The sequence below is a fragment of the Electrophorus electricus genome, chromosome 3 (genome assembly GCF_041902795.1).
Source record: "Electrophorus electricus isolate QZ-2024a chromosome 3, ASM4190279v1, whole genome shotgun sequence".
Taxonomy (NCBI): Eukaryota; Metazoa; Chordata; class Actinopteri; order Gymnotiformes; family Gymnotidae; genus Electrophorus; species Electrophorus electricus.
Window position 1 is genome coordinate 28333065 of NC_137499.1, and position 12822 is coordinate 28345886.

The 12822-nt window shown below is 50.0% G+C and overlaps 1 protein-coding gene across 9 annotated transcripts in view; it reads left to right on the forward strand.

Moving 5' to 3' along the window:
- septin12 (septin 12) overlaps positions 1–12822 on the forward strand; it is a 52434-nt gene that overhangs the window by 34496 nt on the left and 5116 nt on the right. For all 9 annotated transcript variants that reach the window (XR_014122719.1, XM_081710918.1, XM_027002770.3 and 6 more), the window contains 4 exons: positions 1962–2219; positions 8219–8347; positions 12054–12135; positions 12589–12726. Coding sequence is in view for 8 of the 9 variants with exons in the window: in XM_081710918.1 (XP_081567044.1) it covers positions 1962–2219; positions 8219–8347; positions 12054–12135; positions 12589–12726 (607 nt within the window). In the remaining variant the exon portion in view is untranslated. The remainder of the gene's footprint in view (positions 1–1961; positions 2220–8218; positions 8348–12053; positions 12136–12588; positions 12727–12822) is intronic.

Below are 12822 nucleotides of genomic sequence, written 5' to 3' on the forward strand. Positions count from 1 at the left end.
AGGCTGTGCCTTTTATCAGATCGACTGCAGCATGATCCCTTGCAACCAGCCTTTGATATCAAAAAACAACTGAAAAGGATTCATTGTTGTCATTGTTGTTGTTTCAGCCAACAAAAAGTGTACCGTTTCTCACATATCCTGTTACTGTAACATGCAGCACTGGCTATGCAATTGGAAAAAAAACTCAGTGCTTATTATTAGTAGAAAACACTGGAGCATAGTGTAGCATGCAGGGCTGATCAACGTGAGGCTGATCTGGGTCCTTTGTCCCCTTTGAGACCTATTCTTTACATAGACATATTATTAATATGTTTGTGTATAAACAGGTATTGACTGGCAGTTTATTTTGACCAAGTACTTTTTGCATAAAGCACCTACTTTCAGTGAACCCCTCACTAATGCAGCCCACGCAGGCCCCCATCCTGGAGTACGTGACACTGCAGCATACGCTGCATGTCACACGTGAGTTAGCCACTGCAGGCTGAGTCAGGGCTACTGAGTCAACCTCAGGCTGCCTACGGTGGAGCACACGTGAACGAGCACGTGTGTAGGGGGAGGGTTTGTGTGAGCAGGCCCACCTGGCATGGTGGAGCCGCCAGTAGCTGCAGTGGATCGTTCTACGAGGCAATCTCGAGACACCCCCTCCTCACCCCCGAACATGTCAACTCTCATCCGCCACGGTGCCTGAGAGACAGGGATGCAGGCCGACCGTTTAAAGAGCCAGGGGGATTTCGCCCCGAGGTGGACAATTATCAGACTGCAGATGTCACTGAGCAGTTAGACCTACCCATTGCTTTAGATGACTCAGGTTAAAGATACCCTTGCGGGGGGGGGGGGGGATGCTTTTAAGATGTTTACTGGCAGTAGATTGTTATGAAGTTTCATGTGCTCTCTGACTGAATGTGATGCTATCAGCTGTGGATCACTGGTGGGCTGGTGATTGACTGGAACCTACTGCTGTGAACAGCAGACATTTTTGATGAGGGCATGGAGCCGTGTTAACAGCAGGCTTTTCCTGGAAGCTCATCAGATCATCCTATGCTCCCGCCTGTGTTTATGCGCTAGTGATCCAGCACACGCACACACATGCACATACACCATGTTTGTGGGTTAAAGATTTACCTTGATCTGGTGTCACACTGCCCACGTTTCAGATCAAAGTTTTCTGTGCAACTGTGGATGCTTGTCTGTCCGCATGACATCTTGTCTACTGCATACTTATTCTCTCTTGATCTTAAATGTGTAAATTAATAAATAAATTTGTAAATTAATAATAGTTATTTATGTAAAGTTATGCATCTAGCTGTTAAGGTAATATGACTGGGGCAGGGCTTGGGAAGGGGCTTCCCTGGTGTAGCTTCAACAGGCTTAACCTTATGTGACCCTCCAGGGGGGTCCTCATACAGGGGAGGTGTTTGAAGCTTTGCTGTGTAAGTTCTCATGTTGCAGGTGCTTTCTATGCATGCCCAGAGGCCTTTGGGAAGTGTAAGGCATGAGGGTGCAAAAGGAGTCTCTATTATGAAATAGATTATTCCCATAGTTCAGCCGTCCTGCAGCGCCAGACGGGCGCACACTGGGGCACGTCTCCATTCTCCAACCTTCGTCTTCCTCATCGCAATACCCCATCTGAGTCAGCCTCTGCATCGCCTGCATTTGCCTGCCGTCAGTCATCACGATATCCATTAATCTTCACCAGTCTGTACTGCGCTCAGTATGTTCAAAATGCACAGTATGAGGTAGACATGCAGATTTGAGCAAACACAGCTCTGTAACCCACACTGTGGGACTGCTGTGTGCTTTCAGTACTTATAGCCTGAAAAGTTCTCGCCTCTTCCACAAATCCTTCGGTTTTATCAGAGTTTGGGCTTGTTAATTCACAGCCAGCTCGCTTCATGTTTCCCGGATAATCTTACCGTGCTGCCTTTCACATCTCTCTCTCTCTTTCTCGCCTGCCACCGCAGACACGGCACAGGAGCTGGACTCGGAGCTGGAGCCAGCCATCCGCATGGAGGAGGAGAGGGAGGTGGAGCTTCAAGTGGAGGAGGACTCGGAAGCGGGGCGTGAGACGGAGATCCCGCCCCCTCAGCTTGCCGAGCCCGGCACCCAGGGCATCATCAGGGGCCGCGACCTATTTGGCTACGTGGGCATTGAGGCCGTGCTCGATCAGATGCGGCGTAAAACCATGAAGGCGGGCTTCGAGTTCAATATCATGGTGGTCGGTGAGTGCCGTGCGCGCCAGCTGGTGTCCAAACGCCGACACCCATCAAGCAGACCGATTCCGTAACCCCAACCTAGGCGTGTCCCCGATGCCTTTGTCGGTCCAAGATTTCATCTTCAGCTTCCTTGGTAGCTGGTTTCATATGAACGCTAGTGCTAGCTGGCACTACCATGCAGTACCATGGACGGGTTCGCATGTCGTTACCAAAGCTGTGTCGTCTCTGTGTCATTCAGTATATCTGCATAGGCCTGCATGTGATGAGTCATAGCTGGCACGTACAGAAGAATGAGATGAAGCATAATTTAAAAAAAGGTGAAAGATTTCCCCAGTGGTACTAAGTCAACTATCAGCACGTAGTCAGTATGCGCTAAACAGGCATAAGGTTTAAGATGTGAGTGATTGGGAATACAGCATGTGAAAGCTCTTTTAAGATTTATTGCTTAATTGAGTAATAAAGTGTATTATAGAAACAGGAAAGCAATGTGCATGTAATAATTGTGTTCATATATGGTGTGTGCATATAGTACAAGTAAGCACTCATTCATGCATGGGAATGAATCGCGGAGAGTTCCCAGCTCCCGCTGACCCCCAGCAAGGTGTGACTGCTCAGATGAAAACTGGGCTGGGGGAAATGGATTTGGGCCGCAAGAGTTTTGGGCCATCGGCGCCAACACGGGAGAGCAAAATAGCCACCCATGCACCAGACTGGCCCATGGAGGTATGGCGAGGGCATGTGTGTGTGTGTGTGTGTGTCAGAGAGAGGTGTGAATTGGTGTGTGTTTACTATTGGTAAAAGGCAGGTAAACACATCTATGCGGTGCGGCTGTAGCCGAGCAGAACGTGCAAGAAGGCTTGTAGCCCGTGGCAGAGGAAACAGCAACAGGTGCAGCGGAAACACTGGCGTCGTGCACACAGCGCGCCGGCCCGTAGTCTTTGTAAACAACGAAAATGAGAGTTTATTAGACTGAAAGCCCCTAAGCAGCAAAGACCCTGATGCTTTAGCTTGGCTGGAAAGACGCTTTTCTTTTCTTTTTTGTCCACCAGATGCTGTAACAGACTGATTATTTAGATGCTCTCGTAATTTAGTTCCTTGTGTGCTTTAGCGTGGTGAAGAATAAGACATTTAATCCAGGCTCGTCAAGGAGGCAAACGAATCACTTTGCTTTCATCAAAACCTTTGAGAAATGTGCAAGGGCACAGCAATTTGGATAAACAATGGGAGCCATTTTGGCTCCTCCTGAGCCAAGCGCTCTCTCTTAGTCGACCCGCTGGGCCAGTGAGCACAGTGTCCAGCCAGAGCAGCTCCTGGCTCTAACGAAGGGCATTTTACTGGACGCCTGCCCGTTTCAAACCGGCCACCCTATTCACCCAGAACCAATCAGAATGCAGCACACCTCCCCTTTCCCCAGGCTCCCAGAGAGAGTGAGGAGAAGCATGCAGGAGAAGTGGCGAGGTAGACGGGGACAGCGGCGGGGGAGTGCCGGCCAAACCTAATTAAATAGTACCGGGTATTGTTGTGCTGTCTGTGGTCTGGGAGGTGGGGCCAGCCTGAAGCCCTGTGGGCCCCCCAGACTGAGGATTTATGATTGGCTTGGAATTACACATTCAAGGCCGTCTTGCTCCCTATTCTCTCTCTCTCTCTCTCTCTCTCTCTCTCTCTCTCTCTCTCTCTCTCTCTCTCCCTCTCTCACCCATCTCGCTCTCTCTTTCCTTTCCTCTTTTAAAATTTTATTTTTTTTTGCTTGTGCTTTTTATTCTCCTGGTGCTCCTCCACTGTGAAAATAAGACAGACGTTTTGTCAAACCCTTCAAAGGGCACAGGCGCCAGGAGAGGCCCATCGTTTAACTCAGCGTCAGCGAAACAACTACAACACAGCCTGTAGTTAAATGAGCACATTTCTCTCTGGGTGCTCTGGGAGAGTTCGTGCATGCGCCCGCAGCGTTCTGGCGAACTGTTCATTTCTTCCTCTCACCGCCGAATCAAACCCCCCCGTGTTCCCTGCTCAGCGTGAAGGCAGCTGATTAGATGGAGAAGGGATGTTAGGGGGCTTGCTGCAGCACACTGGGTGGGTGGGTGGCGGCGCATCCTACAGCCCTCGCCCACGGCATGGATCCTCCCTACCAGCTGTTCGCTGCCGAGGATCAGCCCTCATGCGCTCTGCTGAAGTGCGAGAGCTACAGCAATAGCTGCATGTTGGTGTGGTAGTGCACTCCACGCCTGCTGCTCTGGACAAACATCAAAGGGCCTCATTTCTCTCTCTCGCTGTCTCGCTCCCTCGCTCTCCCTCTCTCCTGCTCTCTTCAGATGCAGGTGAAGCCTGTGACTCACACTGCCTTTCATTCGAAACAGTGGTTAAACGGTGAGTCATGTCAGAGAGCTGGCTGTTGGCGATCCAGCCATGATCAACGGCTGTATTCCAGGCCTCATTTGTAAAGGAAGTGAGATTGCTACTTTTTACACAAATATCAGTATTTTCCATTTGCACACAGTGATGAGCCATTAACCATAATGACTAACTAAAACTCGTAGTTGTTCATAGTCGTGAATGTGTTACTTTCTTGGTGAAAAAAAAAAATACTGGAATGCCATGCAGTACTTCAGGGTGCTCAAAGGTTGCTAAGCGACTGCGTCGACATGTGAGCTCTCTGTGCATCATTTCCACTTAAACTCAACCCTACAATTCAAATGAAACAGTAAGTAGAGTCTTTAAGTGGCCTTTAATACATATACGCATGTCCGAATTAGTGCAATAAAGCGCCAATCTCACTGGCTGCATTTAGAGCAGCTATTTTAATTGAACGTCTGAATGAAGCATTTCAGTGCATTTTATAAATTGTGATTCAGTCGATTATCCAAGAGGAGCACTTTGGGAAGTGGCCCGTGTCTGTGACCAGCCTGCTAGTGCTGCAGTCCAGTCTGAAAGAACTTTCTTTTGTAAGTTTCAAATTAGCATAATGCAAATGAAATCATTTAGCCGTCTCCACCAGGTTTTCTGTCTTTGTAAGCCACATTAGCGCTACGGAGTGAAGTGGCGATTTCCCCTTGGCTAAGGTAAACCTCTCTCAGGCATTCTTTATTTAGTGATGTGTTAGCATAATGCAAATGAAATCATTTAGCAGTTTTCACTTGCCCAGAATCCCTGTTAGTCATGTGCACATTAGAGGGTGTCACGTTTCCTGGCTGAGACGTATTCCCTTGTCTAGCTTTTTGTTATTTAGAATTGTGCTGGAGTGTCCAGCCCTTGTATTTCACAGGTTTGTAGATGCACATAATAAGCAAAATCATTAATTCCATGGATGACACCCCCTCCCCCCGATTCTCCTCACACGCAGGTGGGATTTATCAAGCAGGGAGGTCAGCAGCACTCTGATCAGCAGCAGCAGCAGATTTTCATGTGACTTTTGTTTCACACTTCAGTATCTACTGTCATTTAATGGTGTTTCCTGGTTGATCTCGGTGCCTGTTGTCAGTCACAGCGATGGGCGAGCCATACATGCTGTTTCTCTCTCCTTGCCTGCATTTTTTGGAGGCAGCGACTCGTCTTTGGGACATGTTTCGTCTTTGGGACATGTTCGACACGTGTTGCCGTGGGCTCCGTGCCGAGCAACAGACTGTGGGACGCTTGGAAGAACACGGCAAGGGGTGGCGAGCATTAAATGGCATCTGAAGGGAGCCTTGTCAAGACACACACACACACACACACACACACACACAGACACACATACAAACACAAACACACGCATGCATACATACACCCACAGGATGAGCTCTCATTGTGTGGGTGTGGATAGGGAAGCTGTGTTGTCTACAGGAAGTAGGTTTTGCATTAGACCTGCCCTGTTCTCATTTTCCTGTCTTAGTCTCCTCTTATCTGAGATATGCACACACACACACACACACACACACACACACACACACACACACACACACACACACACACACACACACATAACTCAAGACAGAGGGTGTCTGTAGATTGCTCCAAAAGCAGAGGGCAGGACCTTCGTATAGCCTCAGGCTTAGAACCACTGAGGCTCCTCTGGTTTCCCACAATCCCACAGTCTCCTTCCACCTCGTCACACAAGCTGTACACTTCGGGCCATGTGGAACTTATTTCCACACCACAGTCTCTGCCTGCTGCCGAAGCATCTATCGTGATACATGAAATATGTCTTAACACCTCAGCATTATGCATTCAGGTTAACCTCCACATCACAAATGTATATTCTGACGTTGTCAGTTCAAAAACACCCCCACCCCCCTCCTCCACACACACACACACACACACACACACACTCAGTCATGTTTTTTTTTGATGTGATGGAGCCCTTTATAGATATTGTGTTCCAGCCAGTGAAAAACAGTGAAAGAGGAACAAGGCTCGTGCTCTTTGAAAGCTTTTCAGGTGTCCCAGGATCAGTCAGAGCTCAAACGTACACGCAGAGGCAGTGAATTTATGGCTGACCTTTCACGACCTTTTCACGACACCCGAATAAATGACAGGCTGGTGCAACACAGCAGCTCTGAAACAGCCCTGTGACTCGAGTCGTGACTAGCCTGCATCGCCCTGGGCCCACCACAACCTCACAGACCACTGACTTGGGACTGGCGGCCGGGATACAGGACAGCGGCGGGCGACTCAAGGCGGTGGTGGCAGAGGTGCTGGCGTCAGCCCCCCCCCCTCCCCCCACCTCCCCAAGATTCCCCAAGAAACGTCCCAAGGGGGGAGGGGGGCATGCGGGCCCTTGCTCGTCTTCTGCGTCATCATCAGAGGTGACTGATGAGGGGTAGGGGGTCGGGGGTCGCCATGATCGCCTGCACTGCCGTCAGTCTCTGTCAAACCGTTATGCTTGCCGACAGCTCCCCGTTGTGGTGGGGTTCTGCTCTCGGAGCGGGGCGGTATCACTCAGCCTCTACGGTGGCCTCCTACGTCCATAGCGAGGCTCCAGACCCCACAGCCAGCTCCACCCCCCCCGCGTCCTCTCCTCGGCTGCCGAGGGAGTGACGGAGGACCGGATACAGTGGGTTTCACCAAAGAGCGAGAGGGGGTCTTGATAAGAATCGCTCCTTGGAAATAGACCCCCCGCCTCCACCTTCCTTCTGTCCGTGCGCGGCAGTGTGAGAGAGCCATTAAGAGCAAGAGCCCCTAGCGGCCTTGCGCTGGAGCTGTGCTTGGCCAGCTTCCAGATAAGACAGCCAGGCACTTCACCCGGACCCGACCCTGCTGCGTTATGTCAACGCTGACTGGTGGGTTTATGTAAGCAGCTCATCATCGCTGGGCCCTGCGTCGCCGTGCCTTCATTACGCACCCTCCATGACCTCCATTTCGCCCGTGTCACCGCAGCCGCGAGGAAGAAAGAATCTTATTTCGTTATTATTGACTGTCTGCACAGACGCACAAACTTTTTGTCTGTTGCAGTACAGAGTGAGGTCAAAGGGCACCCAGAAAACGAGCGTTCGGGTGTCGCGCCACGTTCATCCACTCTAAAACTTAGACAACATTTATCAAGAGTCTCAAGGTAAAAAAAAAAAATCAGCACCTCAGGATGTGCTGGTAATGTCCTGTGCGACTGCTGACAGCCTCGCTGATAATCTGCCACTGATAATCTGCACAAACGCAGAACACTGAAATGAGTTTGCAGGCTGTAATGCTTTCACACCCTAGACTCCAACTGCTCCACATCCTTCCCTCTCTGAAGCACATTTATTTATACACATTCGAACCTAAACTAGAGGGCATCTGAAGAGGTCTCTCCAGAACCTTATGTTTGGATTATCCCCATCTCTCACATCAGATTATTGCATTTATGATAGTACTGTCTGAGTTTTTGTACTGTCATACACCATATGGTATAATATGTGAACTGACAAATTTTAAGCAGTGTGCTACTACAAGGGCATGTTGTATTACATGTTTTTCTACCTGGATCTGTGTTTATGCGTGTTTATGGCCCGTTCCACCTAGAGCCAGACTGTGTGACTGTCTGTCCCCTCTGTCAGGTCAGAGCGGCCTGGGCAAGTCGACGCTGGTGAACACACTCTTCAAGTCCAAGGTCAGCCGAAAGTCCTGCACCCCCAGTTATGAGGAGAAGATCTCCAGGACGGTCCACCTGAAATCAGTCAGCCACAGTGAGTACTTCACACACAGACACACACACACACACACACACACACACACACACTAATCTGATATAGGGGCTTTTCCCAGTGCATGGAAGTCCACCGAGCCAGGCCAGGCGCCGTTCTGGTTCCTGAGTGGACTGCACGTGTGGGGCAAGAACAAAGGCACCAGAGGTAGCAATTAACGGTTTGACTTGGAGCTGAGCCAGCTGCAGAGGACCCGGTGTATGGGTGTGAGCAGGAGACGGAAGAGGAATTAAGATGCCTGCGACAGGGATGGATTAAGAAGGATCACTCACTTTTCAGCGCAGAAAGTAAAAGAGAGAGAGAGAGAGAGAGAGAGAGAGAGCAAGAGAGAGAGAGATCCGGCCACAGCCATCATTAAGAGCTCCGTGTCAGGGCGGCAGAGGGAGAGAGAGCTGGCAAGGCCATTCATCACGCCATGGGTCAGAGGACAGCTCTCGTTCCATCAGAGGCCACCATTTATCCAAGATGTGTGACAGCCAAGTGCCTGAGGAGGCTTGGTGAGGCGGTCCTCTTTGTATGTTCCCCCTGCGGCAACATACAGCATCTTGGTGGTCTCGTGTAAACGCGCCCCGGTACACCTGAAAATGATCTGGCTTACCGTCTTGTTTGATCAAAAGCCATTTTTTGTTTTCAGATTCTAGAGCCTTCAAGACAATGAGCTTCTGGGTTCCTATGCGTTTTGATGTTTCGTAACTGCTAATAACCACCTTAAGTCGCAGCCACACCACAGGCTGCACAGGATGTCTCGGGAGGGATCAAGCTTATGAAAGGAGCCTTGTTTTGTTATCAGGAGGCGGCGTTTCCGGCACAGGTCACCTCAACGCGGCGCCGCCTCACAGAATCGTAAAGCAGCAGTGTTGCCCTTCAACCAGTGTTAGGAAGACAGCTGCTATCCCAGGTGGAGTGGTCAGAAGGGGCCAGCACGGGAATGTCGTGCGCAACCAGCCGGGGCCCGGGAGAGCCACGTGAACCGGGAGCCGAGCCTGTGCGGGAGGCCATATGCCAAGCCTCCCGCATACACCGGCGGGAAGGCAATGAATCTCTGTCGTGATGGTGGAGGCGCCACCATGCTCAGAGGCGTGAAATGCAAATGGAGTAGCCCCCGCATCCTGCACTTTGAATGGAAGTTTTGTGTGTGCGTGTGTGTGTGTATGACAGTGAGAGATAAAGTGTACAAATATGTGTGTTATATTCTCAGTAATTAGCAGTCATGCTCAGCCATCTATCTTTATATCATTATCACCTTGTAAATTTGTCAAGAAGATGATTAAATAACAGACGTACTAAGCTCCTTTACCAGGCTCCTCTGGCCATTTGGGTTAGAAACCCGATGGCCAAGCACATGGCAGGGTCCAGGAATAAGCCCACCTCAGGCCGGGCCTTGCCTGCTGTTGTCTGGACCTACACCGAACAGCAAAATGGCCAGGAAGGAGGGCCAGTACGGACGATCTCCCAGTGCGCAAGAAAAAAGACCAGATGTCATGTTGAGAGGAATAACAATGTTTACTTTTCACACTTTGCTGAACCCTGCTTCCCCACACCTGAACGCAGACGTAAAAACGTCCAATTCCAAAACACCACATCAGACCTCGCCATATTCTACACCGTCCTCCCATGGGGGTCTAGACAGACCTCTGCACCGAAAGCTCCTGTTCCCAGCTCACCACTCGTCACTCGAGTTGTTTTTCTTGCAAAATGTGGAGCCATATCCTCTCACAAATTCTTCTTCCTTTTCTTACTTCCCCCTCGAAGGACAACCCCCACCCAACCCCACACGATGCAGTCTGAGTATGTGTTACCGAATAGAGCTGCTTAACTACCTCTACAATTTCACTCCATCTGACTTCCAAACCACATGTGTGCTGTAGCTCTGACCTACACGCACTCATGCCACTCAGAGCAGAGACATTAGAGCACTGAGCAGTGAGCCACCTTCACTAAAGCACTTGGACATTACATTGCAGTGTCATAGCGAAAGCAAAGATTATACACATATATCTGAAGTTCGTATATATGACTGTAAACCTAGCAATTAGTTTAGTGTTTAATATATTTAGTAAGTGTTTAAGATGTTCTTGTCAGGGACAACAGGAATGTGACTGTCTGCATTGAAAATTGCTGAAATCCTCACCGCTCAATCAAAGCTCTAAACTCGAAATTCAGTGCCTCCAAAGAATGCGTGTGTGTGTGCATGCGTACGTGCATGAGTCAGTGTTTGTGTTAGTGTGTGTGCGTGTGTGTGTGTGCAATCTGTCTATGCCCTTACATGTTCAGGTGTGTGTTAAATATGAACTCGGCTTGGCTGCTGACCTCCTGAGACCTCTGCCTTGTTCCCGGATACACCCCTCACTGGCTTCTCAGTCAAGCAAGTGTGTAGGGGGAAAAGCCTGCTTCTCTGTGTCCTTTTTGCTTTTTTATTTTTTACTTTTGAGCCTTTAGCAATCAAAAGCAGCCCATCCTGACATCTGATGTAAATATTTACTTACTTTTTCCTCCATGGCCTGTCTCAGAGAACGCCCATGTCATAAAAACATCATTTGTCATGTGACACCCAGCGATAACAGAGGCAGAGGGAAGTGAATATGCCATCATCTTTCCCGCCATGTTCTTTATGTAAAAGTGTATGTTATTTTTATGTTGTCACTGAACACGCTTCTGCCACAACGCGGCATTGTTGTTCCCACATCGTAATGCCCCGCAGGTTCTGAGCTTGCAGGAATATTTGGCCATTTTGGTTGTATCTGCTGTTTATGTAAGTTCCGGTGCTCTATCACACGGCCAGCGCAAAAGCATGTTTGAATTTCTATCAGCGTAGGGCAGGAGCTCTCTGGCTGGAGAGCCAGGTTGGTCTGCCTGTGATGTGGCCCGTCGAACTAATGATCTGCTGCCTGTGGGAGGCGCAGCTTCTCTCGGCTCTCCGGCTGGAATCCATACCTGGTCCAGCACCTTAACCCAGCAGATGGGTCTGCCTGTCCCCCACCTCACTGGACCGGGGCAAGCGCGGCGCGGGACCTGTTTTAGAGATAGGGCCGAGTCCTGCAGAACAAAGAGGACCAGAAGCGGGAGGAGCTCGACACCCAAGCGTCACACACGACTACCCAACCCCCACCTCCGTGTCTCCCAAAGAAGGGGATGGTACCTCCGCCTTAAAGGACAGAGGCGTGACACAGTCCCCCTCTTCGGCTCTCAAAGACTGCACACAGAAGTGAGAGGGTGCCTTCTCAAAGCCGCCTTTCAGCTCCACCCCCGCCCCCACCCCAGGGTCGGAGGACGAAGGCGGGCCTGCTCGAACGGGCCTCCGTGGGTGCGCTTGTTTCCGCTCTTGTTTCCGCTCTGGTGAAGCAGGGCACAGACGCACGCTGTGACACGCTCAAAAGATGGACGGCTGTCGTCTCTGGCCAAGTGCTAACACCCCTTTCTCCTTGTAGCTGTAGCCTGGACTCCCCCCTCTGCCTTGCTGTAAAGCTGCAAAGCTTTTTCTTGTTTTATATATATGTGTGTGTGTGTGTGTGTGTGTGTGTGTGTGTGTATAAACTCAGGTGGTGACATCCCACCTTCATAAACATCTTCAGAAGTAGGAGAGGAGGAGAGACGCATTGCCCAAGACTGACTGGGCCTGTTTTGGAAGCCAGACTGGAAAGTACGTCATGGAACATTTCTTAAATGGCTTTTCTCGCTCTGTTTCCAGTCATCGAGGAGAAGGGGGTGAAGATGAGGCTCACGGTGATTGATACGCCTGGGTTTGGGGACCAGATCAACAATGAGAACTGGTGAGAGAAGATGCACATTGCCTTTACATTCATTTCACTTTTGCTGATTACAGTGTGTGGCTGATTCACATTTGCGTAATCAGGGCTAGGCTTCTCAGATGCTTTCAAGTGTCAAACATAGGCATTGTCAGACGGCGGACTCCAACAGGGAAAGGGCATCACGTCCTCTTTCCAGACCTTTCCACCGACTTGATTTGCTTCTTTAAACTGTCCGACTCGTGTCTTTAGACATGCTAGAGTTATATGATCCCTCGAAGAAATTACTGTGCGAATATAGTCCCGACTGTATGCGTACAGTCCCAAAAGAACGGTCAGGACACCATGATAGTTGCTTAGACTGGGAATGATTGCATCTGATTAAAGATCAACTTTGACTGCCTGTATGAAAGCAGCCAGTGTGTTGTTAGTGTTATGAGCAGCATTAGAAAGCCTGTACTGTGGTCCCCTCCCCAGCTGGGACCCCATTGTGAAGTACATAAACGAACAGTACGAGAAGTACCTGACGGAGGAGCTGCACATCACCAGGAAGCGGAGAATCCCCGACACCCGCGTCCACTGCTGCGTCTACTTCCTGCCGGCCACGGGCCACCGGTGTGTGTCACTTCCTGCGCGCTTCCATTCTTTGACAGCCAGTCACATTACAGCACTAACTCAGGCTCTGTGGGGCTGTCACTGCCCCAACGTCCC